Below are 18230 nucleotides of genomic sequence, written 5' to 3' on the forward strand. Positions count from 1 at the left end.
ATTACCTCACTGATGTCATTCACACATAAGGGAATATACACTGCTGAGAATTCTTAGCCATGGATGTCTGGAAGATACCTACAGAAGGCAAACTTAGTGATGCTTACCCATGAAGCCTACAGGAAAGAGGAAACTTTAGGAAACAGTGTTTGCACATTTCAGTGTTGAGCAAAGAGCATCCTCAAGTGGACACCAGTGCACCCTTGCTGCCATGAGACTCAGAGTTCTTGGTCTCTGCAAGATGGCCGCCCCAGGTGCTGCTGTTGCTAAGTCGCTTCAGTCGTGTCCAACTCTGTGCAACCCCATAAACGGCAGCCCACCAGGCTTCCCCGTCCCTGGGATTCTCCAGGCAAGAACACTGGAGTGGGTTGCCATTTCCTTCTACAATGCATGAAAGTGAAGAGTGAAAGTGAAGTCGCTCAGTCGTGTCTGACTCCTAGCGACCCCATGGACTGCAGCGGGCTAGCCTGATAAATATTTTTTCTAATATACTGACTTGCATATGGAATCTTTAGTTATGGCATTCAAACTGTTAGTTGCAGCTTGTGGGACCTAGTTCCCCGACCAGGGATTGAACCCAGGCCCCCTGCATTGAGTGTATGAAATCTTAGCCACTGGACCCCCAGGGATGTCCCCAGCCTGATAAATGTTAAGTGCTAAATTTACTTGACTTTAAATACAGCAAAATTACAGTCAAACTTTTTTAGCTAGGCAAAAATTCATAATTTCCTAAAATATATATATGTATGCAAAAGCTTTTCTACTATGCTTGATAAAAGCTTGAGAAAGAACAACTACAGCAAAAAAAAGATGGAGAAATTGGAAAACATAAACTAAATGAAACGGGAGCACTGAATATATAGATTTACCCTGTCTTGATTACGAACCCACACACACAACTTGGGAGGATGGTTTATGAGTGAGTGCTGGTTTCTGTGCCATTTCCCACTGATCTGGCCTGCTAGCATCCTGACGTCAAGCCATTATTGTAATCAACAGTACTATGAGTTGGCCTCAAAAAGACGCTTTAGAGCATAGTTTGACATGACCCACATTTAAGCATCGCTAAGGCACACTGGACACAGTAGGGAAAGCCACCCTCAGGGGAGCCCTCAACATAGCTGAGCACTGACAAGTGCCAAATGCTTATTCACTGGGTTAGGTGGAAAGGCTAAAATCATGTCCTGCAATTTCTCCACTGATATTTTCAGTTGCTCAGTCATGTCCAACTCTAGGGGACTGCATGGACGGTAGCCCACCAGGCTCCTCTGTCCATGGAATTCTCCAGGCAAGAATACTGGAGACGTTCACATCTCCAGGGGATCTTCCTGACCCAGGGATTGAACCTAGGTCTCCTGCACTGTGGGCAGATTCTTTACTGTCTGAGCCATCAGGGAAGCCCTCCAATGATCAACTGGCAGTAATTACATCTACTTTATAGGACTAGGACTGCTGTGACGATGAATAGTTCCAAGCACTTAAGAAAGGATGATGGATTTGCAGTTGTCATCCTCATAACCTTACAATCAGCGTGTCAACTGGAAAAAATACTAACCCAATGTCTTACAGGCACTTCCTCCACCACCTGTATCATCAGCCGCCCTCCTCCAGGAAAATGGAAGTCTGCAGGTTATCAACCATTGTACTGTCCATGTAAGATGCACCCACTCCACATACAGAGCTAAGGAATGGTTGACCTCTTGTAGCAGAACAGATGGGCTGAGGGCCCAAGAATAGTGCCACTAGCTCCAAGCCTGGGGATAACTCACCACATACAGCTTGCGCCAGATGACAGCCCATTCCCGCAGCGTGGAGGTAAGCTCTTGCACCAGGGGGAGCTCCCCAGGAATCACGGTCTCATTCTGCCTAAAGAGAACAGATACAGGCTCCCTTTACTCCGGGGGGATCGTCAGTGGTTCTCCTGATGGACATCATGATCCTTAGAACTCAAAGATGGGGATGGGGCTGGTTGGTCTTGAAACCAAGCAAAACTTGTCCATTTAGGGAAGCTCTGGCAATTTTTATCACATCTAGCATCTGAGAAAAGAGAAAGAGCTTAACACATCACGATTCTCAAAATGAATTGTGTCTACAGTGGAATGGATATGGAGTTCAGCCTCTACTTTCTCTTTTTTTTTTGTTTGTTTGTTTTGCTTTGTTTTCTGGTATTTTTTGTTGTTCTTTTTGGCTAAGCCCCATAGCTTGGAGGATCTTAGCTCCGGGACCAGGGACTGAACCTGGGCCCTGGCAGTGAAAGTGACGAATCCTAACCACTGGTTGTTGCTATTCAGTCACTAATTCACGTCTGACTCTTTGTGATCCCATGGACTGCAGCACACCAGGCTTCCCTGTGCTTCACTATCTCCCAGAGTTTGTTCAAACCCATGTCCATTAAGTCAATGATGCCATTCAACCATCTCGTCCTCTGTTGTCCCCTTCTCCTCCTGCCCTTGATCTTTCCCAGCATTACAGTCTTTTCCAATAAGTCGACTCTTTCCATCAGGTGGCCAAAGGATTGGAGCGTCAGCCTCAGTCCTTCCAATGAATACTCATGGCACTGCAAGGGAAATCCCTGTTTCCCCATTTCGGATCTTTCCAGGAACCTTGAGTACAGTAAGGCCCCTACATACAAACCTCCATGTCGCGAACTTTCAAAGATGCTAATGTGCATCTGGTTCCAGAAAGGAACCGGAACCTGTGCCGTGAACATCAGGTGTGACGGAAATCACAGTTTGCTCTCTGTCGCCTATTGCTGATGACCTTTCATCTCTACCACCTCCCACCTCCTCTCCCTCCTCCAGCCAGTAACTCTTACCTGTTCACTCAATGCCAGCAGCTGTATGCCAGCTATTGTACTGGACTACTGTACTTTCCAAGGTACCGTATTGTAAGAGTAAAAATGTTTTTTGTTTGCTTTTTTGTATTATTTGTGTGAAAAGCACTATAAACCTATGACAGTACAGTACTCTATAGCTGATGGTATTAGTTGGGTACCTAGGCTAACTCTGTTGGACTTATGAACACACTCCTGGAATGCAACTTGTTCACATGTAGGGGACTTACTATACCACGCTAGGCTGGCTTCAGCAATTCCCAGCGATGGAAGCCCAAACTGAGTCCTTTCCCTGGTTCTGCCAAGTTGCCATTTTATCAGTGAGGGTGGGCAAGTGGAGGGGTGTTCCTGGCACAAGGTCCTGGGGCTTGTAACATCACACAGGACCTGCTGTGGGATGGAAGTGGGGCCCTCTTTTGCAACAGTCCTTGGTTTGCTTCTCATCTGCTGGCTACCTGCACAGAAAACGTACATATACCCAAATCCTCACTTACTCACAGTGGACTTTTAATACAAGGCAGACGTGACATTCATCCACATAAATCCCGTCTGGTATTTTTATGATTAGCAAAAGGAAAGAGTGAAAGCAATCTAACGAATGGGGATTACTGGTGGAATTTCCAGACATCGATAAGAATACAAGGTGCCCCATTAGGTTTGGATTTCAGATAGATTAATTTTTAACTCTAAGTATGTCTCAGGAAATACATGGCATATGAATGTAAATAAAAATTACTTTTTACCTGAATTTAAAATTTGACATTCTGCATTTTACCTGGCAACCCTAGTTACTGGGAACATGCCCCAAACTCTGCCTTTCCTCCAGTGTGGCCATGGCTAGTGATCCTGGAGGCTGCCAGGAACAGTCCATCAGAAAGATTTTCCAGAGACTTCCTTGTGGTTTATCGGTTAAGAATCTGTCATTTAAAGCAAGGGATGTGGGTTCGATCCCTGGTCGGGGAACTAAGATTCTACATGTCCCAGAGTGTAACCAAAAATTAAAATAAGTAAATAAAACTTGCTTCTGCTTTTTTTTAATTAAAGAAAAGGGAGGGGAGGTTCTCCAATAGTGCAGGACACGTGGTTTTGAGTCCTGGTTATGTGTTAATTTGGGCACATCTCCATCTCACATCTATAAAATGACGGTGTGGAATTTAGGGCTGAAAATGTTCTCTGTGGCTGTGAGCTAATACGCTTCTGTGATCCACTCCTTTCTAATAGCCCTGGAATTTCTGCTCCAAGCTTTCTTTATTCTCTCCTTGATGCTCCTGCCCACTGACTCACCATCAATGAAGTGAATTTCTCTGCAGAGCACAATCACACATATTAGTTAGTTCATATAATTTTTCATCAAGTTCACAACCAGGGACTTCCCTGGTGGTCCAGTGGTTAAGACTCTGGGCTTCCACTCCAGGGGGTGCTGGTTTGATCCCTGTTTGGAGAACTGAGGTTCCATATCACATGCCATGCGGTACAGCCAAGAAAGGAAAAAATAAACAAAACAGTTCAGGGCCAATGTGGGGCCAGGTCTGTTTTCTCTGATTTGCAGGGGGAAAGCCCCAGGTGCGCTGACTCGTCCAGGGTTCAGAGATAAACAGCACAGGTTGCAGCTTGGTCACCTGTCATCCCCCAAGGTTCCCAAAGAGAAGGTTCCCAAGTCTAACGGCTAAAGAGCACCAAATGTTCACATGTGTGTGAGTGCGTGCACGCACGCACACTCACAGAGGCATGCATCAGTGAGCAGCTGGTACAAGAGGAAGATACAGGCCCTCTATGTTCACTCATTATCTGCCTCCACTGTCCCAGGGAAGGATGCAAGGGAGGAAAAAATATCAAAAGAGAAGGCAGAAGGAATGATGTCAGGAAAAAAATTCCATTTTCCTTTCATCCAACAAGTGGAATTGATGACCTGAGACAAATAATGCACAAAATGATACCTTACAATTTCATAAAACCCGTAATGATACTGTACCTTTAGCTCACCTGTTAGGCATTTTCCTACGTTAGAACTTACCCGCGGTCTTCCACGGTGGCCTCTTTCAAATGGATGTACGTTTCAGGGAAAATACCCTGCAGAGAGAAGAACTTGGGTTATGCGGCCATAAAAATCACAGTCCAATATACTCTGAGGAAAACATAATTCAAAGAGACACACGTACTCCAATGTTCACAGAAGCACTATTTACAATATAGCCAGGACATGGAAGCAACCTAGAAGTCCATCGACAGATGAATGGATAAAGAAGACGTGGTACACTATGAAAAACAGAATATTACTTAGCAAAAAAAAAGGAAAGTTTGGGTCATTTGCAGTGATGTGGGTAGACCTAGTGTCTGTCATACAGAGTGAAATCAGAAAAACAAATACATATATTAATGCATATACGTGGAATCTAGAAAACTGGTACAGATGAACCTATCTGCAGGGCAGGAATAGAGACACAGATGGAATGATACGGTGGGGGGGTCGGGTAGATTGGCAGAGTAGCACTGAGACATATACACTCTCATGCGTACAACAGATATCTAGCGGGAACTACTGTGATCGCACAGGGAACTCAGCTTAATTCTCTGTAAGGACCTAGAAGGGCAGGATGGGGAGCCGGGTGGGAGGGAAGTTCAAGAGGGAAGGGATATACACACACATATAGCTGACTCATCTTGTTATACAGCAGAAAATAATACAACGTTGTAAAACAAGTATCCTCCGATTAAGAAAAATATCAAAAACCCCTCAGCTCACAATAAAGAGCACAAACAGTCGCAAGTCAAGTAGGGGAGGGGCAAGGGCACCAGGGCAACACCTACAGTTTGCAGTCAAGGTCATAGGGCGTCAATTACATAGGCTGGCTACCTAAACGAAAGGAGGGCTGAAACACTGAAAACATATAACTGAATCCTGGGGTTCACAGAGCTTAAGATAAACACTTCATAAATGAACAGGCAAACATGCCCAGGGTCAGCTCAGAGTATTTATAGATCCTAAAATGCCTCCAGATTCTACACAACATGAGGTGCTTCTCTTAAAGGGTTTCGGGTAATTAGTAGATGGAGGGCTATGTACTTAGTGGTCCATAAAATTATGGTGATTTTCTAGACCCATTCCTCTCAGCACTTTCGCTTAAACAAAATGCATGGAATCAATTAGGCTTGGTTATTTTTAGCCTTTTCCAGTCTCAACTGCTCTCCATTCTAAATCCCTAAGAGGCAATTTGATGTCGGTATTAAGACACTGCCTGTGGGAAAACTATGCCTAGAAAGACCTAAAAGAAACCCTGGAACCTGGTCAGCAGCAATCTGCAAAAGTGTAGACTGGATCTCACCCACAGGAAGCAAGCCACGGATGTGAGTTTTCTTAAAACCAAAAGCTTCTGCTGTTCAACTGTATGATGTGCTTATCAATAAGCAGAAACATTGCCATTCAGAAAGGCACCGCTGGTCCCTACTTACGGTACTTTTCAGGCCAGACAAGGAGAGGTACTGGACTGACCAGAAAGTTCATTTGGGTTTTTATGCCATCTTATGGAAAAACCTAAATGAACTTTTTGGCCAACCTAATAGAAGAAGCTGTTTAACAAGCACCATTGGCTCAACTTGCTTGTAGCCCTGAGCCTGTTAAAACTGCAGCCATGTGGACATAGCATGTCAGGGGTAGCTGACCACAAAGGTGGGAGAGGAGCAGGTCACGCCCTGGGGACCCAGGTCAGACGCCTGTGTACTCAGTGATCCTCATTCGTTCAGAGCCAGAAAAACTAGTGCATTTCAACCAGGGTTGGTTGTGCATCTAGTTCCGTGTGCTACATTTATCTGAGCAATCCCCTCCTCTCTCCCTTTTAATCCTCTGCCAATAAAACAGGAAAACAGCAAGAAAATTTGAGACTATGCTGCTCCCAGCATTGGTGATGACAAGGTAGATCCTGCCACTGCCTGAGTCAGAAGCCGAATGGCCATCCTTTCCCTCTAGGCAGGAAGAACCAAAAAAACATATAAAGATACCTGCCGCTCCTCACTTTGAGAAAGGGGCAGGCATAGGGTACATGAGTGAGAAAGCATAATCCCAATCTTGTTACTGATAAAGACCCAGAACACACACAGAGACAAGGTAACACCAACCTCTTTCATGACAAGGACAGGATTCAGAGTGATTTTGGAAAACTGATCACAGAGTTTAACACTAACAAAAAATGCAATGTGTGTGTAATTTCTTTGGGGTTTGATTAATGGGTTTCTGAAGCTCCAGGTCAGTCTTTAGGATGCCGAAGGAAGCTTGGGTGCGCCTTCCTTCTGCTAGGTGGATGTAAATGTTTTGTTGATCCCCATCTTTGTGGAGAACCAGACTTGCCTGCCCAGTGCTCACCTTGAGGACAGGATGCTGAGTGAAATAAGCCAGACACAAAAGGACAAATACTGCCTGACCTCACTTGTATGATGGTCCTAGAGTAGTCAGATTCATAGAGACAGAAGAGAACTGGGGTTACAAGGACTGGGAGGAGGGAAGAAGGGGGAGCTTATATTAAATGCTTTTAGAGTTTCAGTTTGGGATAATGAAAAAGTTCTAGAGATGGTGGTGATGGTTTCACAACAATATAACTATACTTAATACCCCTCAACTGTACATTTTAAAAGAGTCAAGGGACTTCCCTGGAAGTCCAGCTGTTAAGACTTCACTTTCAAGGCAGGGGGTGTGAGTTCAATCCCTGGTAGGGGAGCTAAGATTCCACATGTCTTGTGGCCAAAAAATTGAAAACATAAAACAGAAGCAATATTGTAACAAATTCAATACAGACTTTAAAAATGGTCTACAGTAAAATAAATAAAAGAAGTAAAATACTAATTTTCTGTCAAGTATACTGTACAACAATAAAATAAAGCTGTCCAGAACTCGTAAAAAGGTGGTGCACTGACTAACAATGAACCACTCAAAGTAGCAGTTAAGCAGGAGCCATATTTGCAGGCTGAATGAGATGTGCAACTGTTGGTTCCAAGGAGTATCCTTGCAGAAGATTTTTCAAATCAAGAAGATAAAGGACTGATTAACTGTTTCATACACCTAACACCTGATGACTGTTCTCCAAATAACAGGGAGAAATCCAAAACAGAAACATTTGTAATGTAAGTGGCTTATTTTGTAATGGAGCCCTGGGTTGGATCCCTGGGTTAGGAAGATCCCCTGGGGAAAGGAATGGCACCCCACTCCAATATTCTTGCCTGGAGAATTCCATGGACAGAGGAGCCTGGCGGGCTACAGTCCATGGGGTCGCAAAGTGTCGGACATGACTGAGTGACTAACACTAACTCAGGCAGCAATCATAGCAGGTAATTTATACTGTGCATGCAGACATGATGATTTTCATATTAAGAGCTATCTATTTTGTCGCATTTCCACTGTTTCTTGTAGGCATCATCTTTCCATGGTAGCATTTGTCCACCTGCAGCCATTTAACTGCTCTTGTAAATCTGAGACTATAGGCTTATTTATTTTTTTAAATATTTGTTTAGTGATTTATTTCGGCTGCATTGGGTCTGAGTTGCAGCACTCAGGATCTCTTGTTGCAGCACAGGGGACCTTAGTTTCCTGACCAGGGATGGAACCTGTGTCCCCTGCATTGGGAGAAGTCTTAACCACTTGACCACCAGGGAAGTCCCTGTAGGCATGTTCCTACGCCATTCTGACACACAGAAAGCCAGAATAAACCTAGGTAATATGTTTCAGATTTCCAGCCTCTCTCCATTTTGTTTTTGCTTTCTCAGGGCAACCTATCCACTTGAGTTAAAAAAAAGAAAAGAACTAATGATTTTGTAGATATTACCCTTATCCTTACTTCCACAATCCTGCCAGGATCAATAACCAGTTTCTGCATATCTCCTGGCTTCTTCTATTTGCAAAACCACTAGCTTGTTTTATCACTTGTTTTTATAGCTTGTTTTTATCATTCTAACCAATTAAGTCTGCTTGTAAATAACACCAGAAATTTCCACTGAAACAATAGGCTTTTCAAATAGCTCTTCCCCTAAAGACTGACAAACAAGGAGAAAGCATTAGGACAGCATTTCAACTAGGCTGGATTGCTTAATGAAGGGGTGTCAAAGTTGAGCAAAATTCATGACAGCTGACTTTGAATTCTCTGTTTTGCCTGGATCTACCAGAAAGATATTTCAACTTATAAGTCAACAAGTAAATGCATGGCCTTTGTTTGTCTTATTATTTCGCTGAATTACAAAGTTTAATTATTAAGAACTGAGAAAAGCTCTTACTTAAATAATTCTTCTCAAGAGTGAGACTGGAAGCTTAAACGGGTTTTAAGACTATGAATACAAAAATTTAAAAACACATTGGGACTTTGTCATTTAGATCCTAGTGAAGCACTCCACCAACTTTCCAAAGCAGACAACAGATGGATTCTGGTGTATCAGGACATCATAAGATGCCTTAGAGATGCTTCAAAGAGAGTTTTACAGACTGCAGACACTGAAAGGGAAAACTGTGGTCTGGGACCTTGGTTCAACAGAATTCACCTGCATCAGTTTAAAATTCTGTTTGGTCTCAAAAGTTCGTATGATCTTATCCAAGAGTGGCTTTTTATGTTTTAAAATTAACTTTAAAAAAGGATTGGTGATTAAGTGACATAAGTATTTCTGCTCTTGAAATTTAGAACTTCAAAATTATTCACTCTAATCCTGCTTTGAAAAATAACTCGTGCTTATGCTCAGCCATGTGCAACTTTTTATGACCCCATGGACTGTAACCCACCAGGCTCCTCTGTTCATGAGATTCTCCAGGCAAGAATACCGGAGTGGGTTGCCAGACCCTCCTCCAGGGGATCTTCCTGACCCAGGGATTGAACCCAAGTCTCCTGCACCTCCTGCACTGGCAGGTGGATTCTTATCACTGAGCCACAGGAAAGCCTGAAAAATAACTACCACTTCCATAATTGTGAGTAAAATAAACACTGATAGGTTTCAACCAAAACCAAGAAGCAGAAGTGGCTGTAAACTAGGTTCCCTTCTTAACAAGCGTACTAGAGGAAAGGCTTTTGCTCTGGTCCTAACACGCTCTCGTTCACACCAGAACATCTGCTGTTTTGGATCCTTATATGAAGGCCCAGGGAAACTAAAGTCAGCAAGAGTTTACTCCTTTAATCAAATAATTTATTATTATTTTCACTACACTTAAGTAGAAAATGAAGACCCAGAGGCACAAGCATCTAACTGTGGGTATAAAAATTCAGCATCAGGATTTTAGGGAGGGATAAAAGGACTAAAACGGTGGGAGTGGATCACCACATTAAAAGCAAACACTCCTTTATTTTGGTAGATTATTAAACTGTCAGAGTTAATAAATTGTGTGTGCATACATACACGTGCAAATACTGAGTGCTGTTTGAGCATCAACAATATAGAAAGCTTAACTAGGACAGTCATGGTTTTAAATGGCCTATACCTTCCAGAAAGGTGTTTTTCTGGGCCCACACCTTTTTAAAATTAATTTTTATTGGAGCATTGTTGCTTTAAAATGGCGTGTTCGTTTCTGATGTAGAGCAAAGTGAACCAGTGATATGTCCACACGTATCCCCTCTTTTATGGATTTCCTTACCCTTTTGGTTACTACAGAGCACTGAGTCGAGTTGCCTGTGCTCTACAGTAGGCTCTCATTAGTCATCTACTTTATACACAGCAGTGCATGTATGCCAGTCCCAATCTCCCCACGCACAGCCTTTCTGAGACTTGTGTGCTAGCACCTCTTTTGTCTTGTGCCGTATTTGGCAAGTAAAACCTGTGGGTTTGTGTTTTTTCTTTTTATTGAGTTCTTGATCAGTTCTGAAATGTTCCTCTCGCCCTCGCTCTTTTGGATGGGAACGAACTGTGAAATAGCACGGCCTCATCAACACTGTCCTTTTCAAAAGAAAGTGCTGACAGGCTGTGCAGTGCCAGTCTGCAGTGTCACAGAAAAAGTGCTGACCTGACCTGAAATAAACCGAGAGGGTATTAACCTAACTCACAGGTTTTCTTTAGCTTGACTATTAGCAGCTTTGGCACTGGGAAAAGGAACCCACGAGCGTCAGTGTTTTTCAAATTCTTTGCCCATGATGGGACAGCAACCCAGCATGACTGTCATACAACATAATCAAAAATACACAAAATACTGTAAAATATACACCTAACACTGAAGTTTCCTGAAACGCGACTTACCACGGCATTCCATTTTCTATTTCTCAGTTTGAGTTATAAAAAGATGTTGGTTCTAACCCACTCTATTGATTTCGTGGGAGTTTCACAGTTTGAAAACTAGGACTCTGAGGACTTTCCTGGTGGTCCAGCGGTTAAGACTCTGCACTCCCAATGCAGGGGGCACAGAGTCGATCCCTGGTCAGGGAACTAAGATTCCACAGGCCAATGGTGTGGCCCCCGCTAATAAAAACCTACTACTCTGGTTTTCCATTTTATAAAAAAGGAAAGAGTCACATGGAAATGAGGAGACCCTGTGGTTCTAGGATTTCAAAACTGGAGCTAAAGGATAAACAGAGAAGTCCCCCCTCCTCTGATACAGAGCAACATCCCTAGATGACCACATCGCTCAGCTCAAGCAACCAGAAAGCCTGCAGAGGCCCTACCTGGGGTGTCAAATTCACCTCCAGCTTTTATCCTTGAGTTGGCTGGTGGGAAATACAGCCATAGGACTTGGACTCTTTTACCTGAACAGTGAGGTCAGACAATTTGCTTCTGAATCTACAGAACAGCTGTCAAAGACAAAGCAAACTGGGCCCACAGGCAGCAGATAATGGGATCAGGTAAGACAACACAAGACTGGCAGACAGATTTCCAAGCAGAACACTGAACCATAAGCCATACCTTTTTGGATTTATTTTGGAGGGTGTATCCTCTGTACCAACCTGTCAGGGTAGAAGAGAAGACAGAATCGAGTACGTTATCTGGGACAACACACAGACACTAGCAACATACATCCTCATAACCCGGGTCTCCTGCATTGCAGGCAGATTCTTTACCATCTGAGCCACCAGCAAAGCCCATGGTTTGGGTGTGGACATGGAATCCAGGAGGCCTCTAGCAAACAATATGAACATTTTCATTTATTATACAGTAAAAATCTAGATTTCTAATTTCAGAGCTGTACTGTCTTGATAACTAAAGGACTTAAAATTCACTTAGAATCACGTCTCATCACTTCTTTGGAGAATGGACTAAATAAATAAATAACAGGATAGAAGACAGCTCAGTCTCTCAACACACTTTAATCCCTTCCAGTCATTCAATAAATGCTTTTGCACAAATGAAAATGAACTTTCATCCATTTATATACATTCTGCAAGTTACCTTATACTACTAAAATAGATATATTAAAGTAATTTATATATATTCTCTCCTTCTTGCTTTCTCTCCCACCCCTACAACCCTCTCTCCCAGGATAAGAACCAATATTCTGGAAAAATTTTAAATCAGAATAGCAAACCTTATACATCTATATGTACATATATATATCAAAACTTATAAATATATATATATATAACAAACTGAAACAAACAAAACATTTTAAACAATTCTTGGCAATGCTGCAATACTCCTCTACATACAAAGATTTTACGTGTTTGCTTAAAAGGCTTTCAGTAAAGTCTTTAACTTCCTTCTAAAAATTCCAATCAATACACGTATTCCTATGGATGTTTTCCCACCCTCTCTTATAAAGGAAGTATATAATTTAATCTATCCATAAATAGACACTGGATGCTGCTGCTACTGCTGCTAAGTCACTTCAGTCGTGTCCAACTCTGTGTGACCCCATAGACGGCAGCCCACCAGGCACCCCCATCCCTGGGATTCTCCAGGCAAGAACACTGGAGTGGGTTGCCATTTCCTTCTCCAATGCATGAATAATGAATATTTATTGAATACCTAATATAGGTAATTCACTGAAATAATTTTGTTCATTCCCTATATCCGTGAAGCATCAGGGTGGTTATTCTGCCTAAGTACACCTTGTTGTCAGCGGTCCAGATGTATAAAGGAGCCATAAACACACAGTGAGCACGTGCAAGCTGTAATGGAAACTTCAGGCATGCTGTTTCTGGACAAAATTATAATCGGAAAACACACATGCACTCCAATGTTCACAGCAGCACTACTTATGATAGCCAAGACTCGGAAACAACCTAAATCTCCATCGACAAAGGAATGGATAAAGAAAATGTGGTTCATATACAGAACAGAATACTACTCAGCCATAAAGCAGCAATGGATGGACCTAGACATTATCAAACTATGTGAAGTCAGAAACAACATAGGATATTATGCTGTGGACTGGTGTCTTTAATTAGGAGTGGTGTTCCCTGTTCAGATTATTTTTGGTCAATCATGGGCTTTGATGCAAATCTATAACCAGTCCACAGCAGCATAATACCCCATTCTAACCAGTTAAAAACAGGAAAATCCTTAACACTTTTGAGTGCTGACAGTTCAAAATCTGTGAAAATATTAATAACTCTATACTTCAAGAAGGTAAATTCAGCTCCCTAATACATCCAAAATAGTTTGTGTCCAGTGGTGGATGATTTTATATAGAACAAATTATAGAAGAGTTCTATTAGCAGATGCATGAAATTAAAAAAAAATTTTTTTGAAGTGTAGTTGGTTTACAATGTGTTAATTTCTGGTGTACAACAAAGTGATATAGTTATGTATACATTTATGTGTGTGTGTGTGTGTGTGTGCGTATGTTCTTTCTCATATTCCTTTCCATTATAGTTTATTATAGAATATTGACTACACGTACAACAGCCAAGACATGGAAACAAGACTTTAGTCTCTTCCAAGCAGTTTTCATCTCTTTATGTCCTATAAACCCAAGATGATGTTGAACTACAGACTGGGTTCACTTTCAGAGGGGAACTTACCAATACTTTTGTAAACAGTGTTTGTGCACAGCTATCCATCATAGAATTATGCTTCTGAAACCTGTCATTTTTGAAAACTTTTTTTTCTTTTAAACCTAAGTCTTCTCTAGGAAATGGCAACCCACTCTAGTACTCTTGCCTGAAAAAGCCCATGGACAGAGGAGCCTGGCAGGCTACAGTCCCCATGCGATCGCAAAGAGTCGAACATGACTTACTTAGTGACTTAACAACAACAACAAAGTCTTCTCTACAACTGTGGTATGTGTGCAACTCCTTCTAAAGGCTCAGGATCACCATGCTTAATTCTACAAAAGTGAATGCTCACACTGGGTACTGGCAGAACACTGTCTGTTTCTGGAGTTTTTATCATATATGCTGAGGACTTTATAAATTCAGCTGCTAATAAATCCAAGGGCTATGGTAATAGTCCAAGAGTACATTTGCTCATTTCCACATTACAAACTAGAGTTGTGATACAAGCAAGAACCTGAATTTCCAATTAATGCCAACACCTAAAGCAAGAAAATTACAGTTAAATAGAGTACACTACTGGCCTGTTGAAAGTGTTATCAACAAGCACCCATTATCACTGAGTCGTGTGAACTGGTTGGAATCTCAGTTGCTGTCTTAAATTTAAAAATGAAGGGAATGGTGGACGGATGATAAGTCCAGAAGATTAGGTGAAATGACATCTCAAAAAGTAAGCTTCTGGCAACCATGGGGAACTTCAGAAGTGATTCTCTGCAGGGACTTCCTTGGCAGTACAGTGGTTAGGATTCCACGCTTTCACTGACAAGGCCTGGGTTCAAGCCCTGTTTAGGGAACTAAGATCCTACAAGCCACAGTGCAGCAAAAAAAAAAAAAAAAAAAAGTGATTCTACGCAAAAGGTTGATCTGTTTGGGAAGAGTCATTTCTATTTTCCTGGGGCTGACCCACTCCAGAATAAAACTGTCCCCTCCAATTTAAAAATATCAGAGAGTCCCTAATTCCATTGTCAAAGTCACTTACTTGAGCTGGTTTCTCAGATAATCTCCATCAGTCAAGATTCCATCATCACCTGCTCCATTTCACCTCACCTGTCCAAATGCATCTCTGGCCACTGCCCACTTTCTGGCTCCCATAGGACAGGTCCCTTACTTGGCTCTTCACCCGCTCTACATACAACCATTCAATAAATATTTATTAAGCACTAGTTTAGATACCATGGTAGAGTGGAGAACAAGAGTCATTACAAAGATTACACTCTAATATAAAATATGATATATATGATGATCTCAGAGGATGACAGCGCTAGGTAAAAGCACTCAAGAAGAGCACATGGCAGAAAATAATTACCCACATGGGACATGATAAAATGGAATGAACTACAGCTATACACAACATCATGGGTGAACCTAGAAAACATTATGCAGAATGAAAGAAACGAAACAGAACAGACATGCATAGTTCCATTTACATAAAGCTGAAGGGCAGACAGACTAATCAACCCACGGGGATCTAAATTAGCACAGTTTTTTTTTTTTTTTTAAGTGGGAATTGCACAGAAGAAGGTGATGGAACTTTCTGGAGCATGGGGACTGTTCTGTGTCTTGACTGTATCATTAGGCACATGTTGTGCACTCAATTTGCTTAAATTCCTTGAATTGTACCTAAGATGAGTGTATTTCACTGTATATACATTTCACTGCAATTTCTAAAAAACATTAAAAAATGTAAACTTATCAAAGGAACAAAAAGCTATGAATAAAGCTAGTGAAGGTGATGGAATTCCAGTTGAGCTATATCCTAAAAGATGATACTGTCAAAGTGCTGTACTCAACATGCCAGCAAATTTGGAAAACTCAGCAGTGGCCACAGGACTGGAAAAGGTCAGTTTCATTCCAATCCCAAAGAAATGCAATGCCAAAGAATGTCCAAACTACCATACAATGGCTCTCATCTCACACGCTAGGCTAAGTAATGCTCAAAATTCTCCAAGCCAGGCTTCAATAGTACGTGAACCGTGAATTTCTAGATGTTCAAACTGGATTTAGAAAAGGCAGAGGAACTAAAGATCAAATTGCCAACATCTGCTGGATCATGGAAAAAGCAAGAGAGTTCCAGAAAAACATCTACTTCTGATTTATTGAATAAGGCTAAGCCTCTGACTGTGTGAATTACAATAAACTATGGAAAATTCTTCAAGAGATGGGAATACCAGACCACCTTACCTGCCTCCTGAGAAATCTGTATGCAGGTCAAGAAGCAACAGTTAGAAATGGACATGGAACAACAGACTGGTTCTAAATTGGGAAAGGAGTACGTCGAGGCTGTATATTGTCACCCTGCTTTTTTAACTTCTATGCAGAGTAAGTAAAGTAAGTAAAGTCACTCAGTCGTGTCCAACTCTTTGTGACCCTGTGGACTGCAGCCCACCAGGCTCCTCAGTCCATGGGATTCTCCAGGCAAGAATACTGGAGTGGGTTGCCATTTCCTTCTCCAGGGGATCTTCCTGATCCAGGGATTGAACCCGGGTCTCCTGCATTGGAGGTAGACGCTTTCACCTCTGAGCCACCAGTACATCATGTGAAATGCTGGGCTGGATGAAGCACGAACTGGAATCAAGATTGCCAGGAGAAATATCAATAACCTCAGATATGTAGATGACACCACCCTTATAGCAGAAAGGAAAGAACTAAAGAGCCTCTTGATGAAAGTAAAAGAGGAGAGTGAAAAAGTTAGCTTAAAACTCAACATTCAGAAAACTAAGATCATGGCATCCAGTCCCATCACTTCATGGCAAACAGATGGAGAAACAGTAACAGACTTTATTTTTCTGGGCTCCAAAATCACTGCAGATGGTGACTGCACCCATGAAATTTAAAGATGTTTGCTCCTTGGAAGAAAAGTTATGACCAACCTAGACAGCATATTAAAAAGCAGAGACATTACTTTGCTGACATAGGTCTAGCCAAAGCTATGGCTTTCCAGTAGTCATGTATGGATATGAGAGTTGGAACTATAAAGAAAGCTGAGCGCTGAAGAATTGATGCTTTTGAACTGTGGTGTTGCAGAAGACTCTTGAGATCATATTGATGTATGCCAAAACCAACATAATACCGTAAAGTAATTAGCCTCCAATTAAAATATATTTATATCAAAAACAAAAGACTCTTGAGAGTCCCCTGGATTGCAAGGAGATCCAACCAGTCAATGCTAAAGGAAATCAGTGCTGAATACTCATTGGAAGGACTGATACTGAATCTGAAACTCCAATACTTTAGCAATGTGATGCAAAGATCTGACTCTTTGGTAAAGACCCTGATGCTGGGAAAGATTGAAGGTAGGAGAAGGGGATGACAGAGGATGAGATGGTTGGATGGCATCACCAACTCGATGGACATGAGTTTGAGCAAGCTCCAGGAGCTGGTGATGGACAGGGAAGCCCGACATGCTGCAGTCCATGGGGTTGCAAAGAGTTGGACATGACTGAACAACTGAACTGAACTGATCAAAGGAACATTACGAAGTATCCATCTCAAAGTGACACAGAATTCAACAATAAAGGCATTGCTCAAGTATTACTAAACATTTTTATTGGAAAGTACCTTGAAACCAGTTTCAGTCACATGTGAAAAATCAGAGTTTTTACTCCAATTTCTCCATTGTTTTTACTTTGTATTGTGTCTCTCCAATGACACTGTTCATCTTTCTTGTTTGGGGCTCCAAAACTGATTCTGAACAAGCACTGCTATTTCCAAAAATTCAATCCCAGTCTGGACATTCATTTACTCATTCAACAAAAAGATGCTTAGGAGAGCAAGACCTATAACATCTTTGTCATACTTGGTCTCATTTTTTAATGGGAAGAGAAAAACAAACATGTGAACACACAAGGATATGAAAAAAGTCATTTCATAAAGGGCTAAAAGTTATTAGGGGAAGAGTGACAGTGTACCCTAACAGTCACTGCCACACTATTCAGAACAGCCAAGACATGGAAGCAACCTAAGTATCTATCAACAAAAGAACAGATAAAGATGATGTGGTTTATATACACAGTAGAATATTACTCAGCCATAATAAAGAATGAAAGCCACTTGCAGCAACATCGGTGGACCCAGAGATCACACGAAGTGAAGTAAGTCAGAGAAAGATAAATATATGACATTACTTATAAATGGTATTAGTCGATCAACTGTATCCGACTCTTTGCAACACCATAGACTGTAGCCTGCCGGGCTCCTCTGCCCACGGGATCCTCTAGGCAAGAATACTGGAGTGGGTAGCCATTCCCTTCTCCAGGGGATCTTCCTGACCCAGGGATTAAACCTGGGTCTCCAGCACTGCGGGTAGATTCTTTATGGTCTGAGTCACCAGGAAATTCCAAACATACACGTGGAGTCTAAAAACTGATGCAAATGAACTTATTTACAAAAACAGAAACAGACTCACAAATTTAGAAAACAATTTATGTTTACCAAAGGGGAAAGGTAGGAAGGAGGGATAA

General features: G+C 41.8%; 1 protein-coding gene across 3 annotated transcripts in view; it reads right to left on the minus strand.

The window, feature by feature from the left end:
- The window catches only part of DOCK5 (dedicator of cytokinesis 5), a 276297-nt gene that overhangs the window by 159982 nt on the left and 98085 nt on the right, over window positions 1–18230 (minus strand). For all 3 annotated transcript variants that reach the window (XM_060410889.1, XM_012118981.5, XM_027964319.3), the window contains exons 3-5: window positions 11684–11724; window positions 4848–4903; window positions 1770–1866 (exon numbers count right to left, since the gene is read on the minus strand). In XM_060410889.1, coding sequence (XP_060266872.1) covers window positions 1770–1866; window positions 4848–4903; window positions 11684–11724 — 194 coding nt within the window. The remainder of the gene's footprint in view (window positions 1–1769; window positions 1867–4847; window positions 4904–11683; window positions 11725–18230) is intronic.

Source organism: Ovis aries, chromosome 2 (assembly GCF_016772045.2).
Source record: "Ovis aries strain OAR_USU_Benz2616 breed Rambouillet chromosome 2, ARS-UI_Ramb_v3.0, whole genome shotgun sequence".
Classification (NCBI taxonomy): domain Eukaryota; kingdom Metazoa; phylum Chordata; class Mammalia; order Artiodactyla; family Bovidae; genus Ovis; species Ovis aries.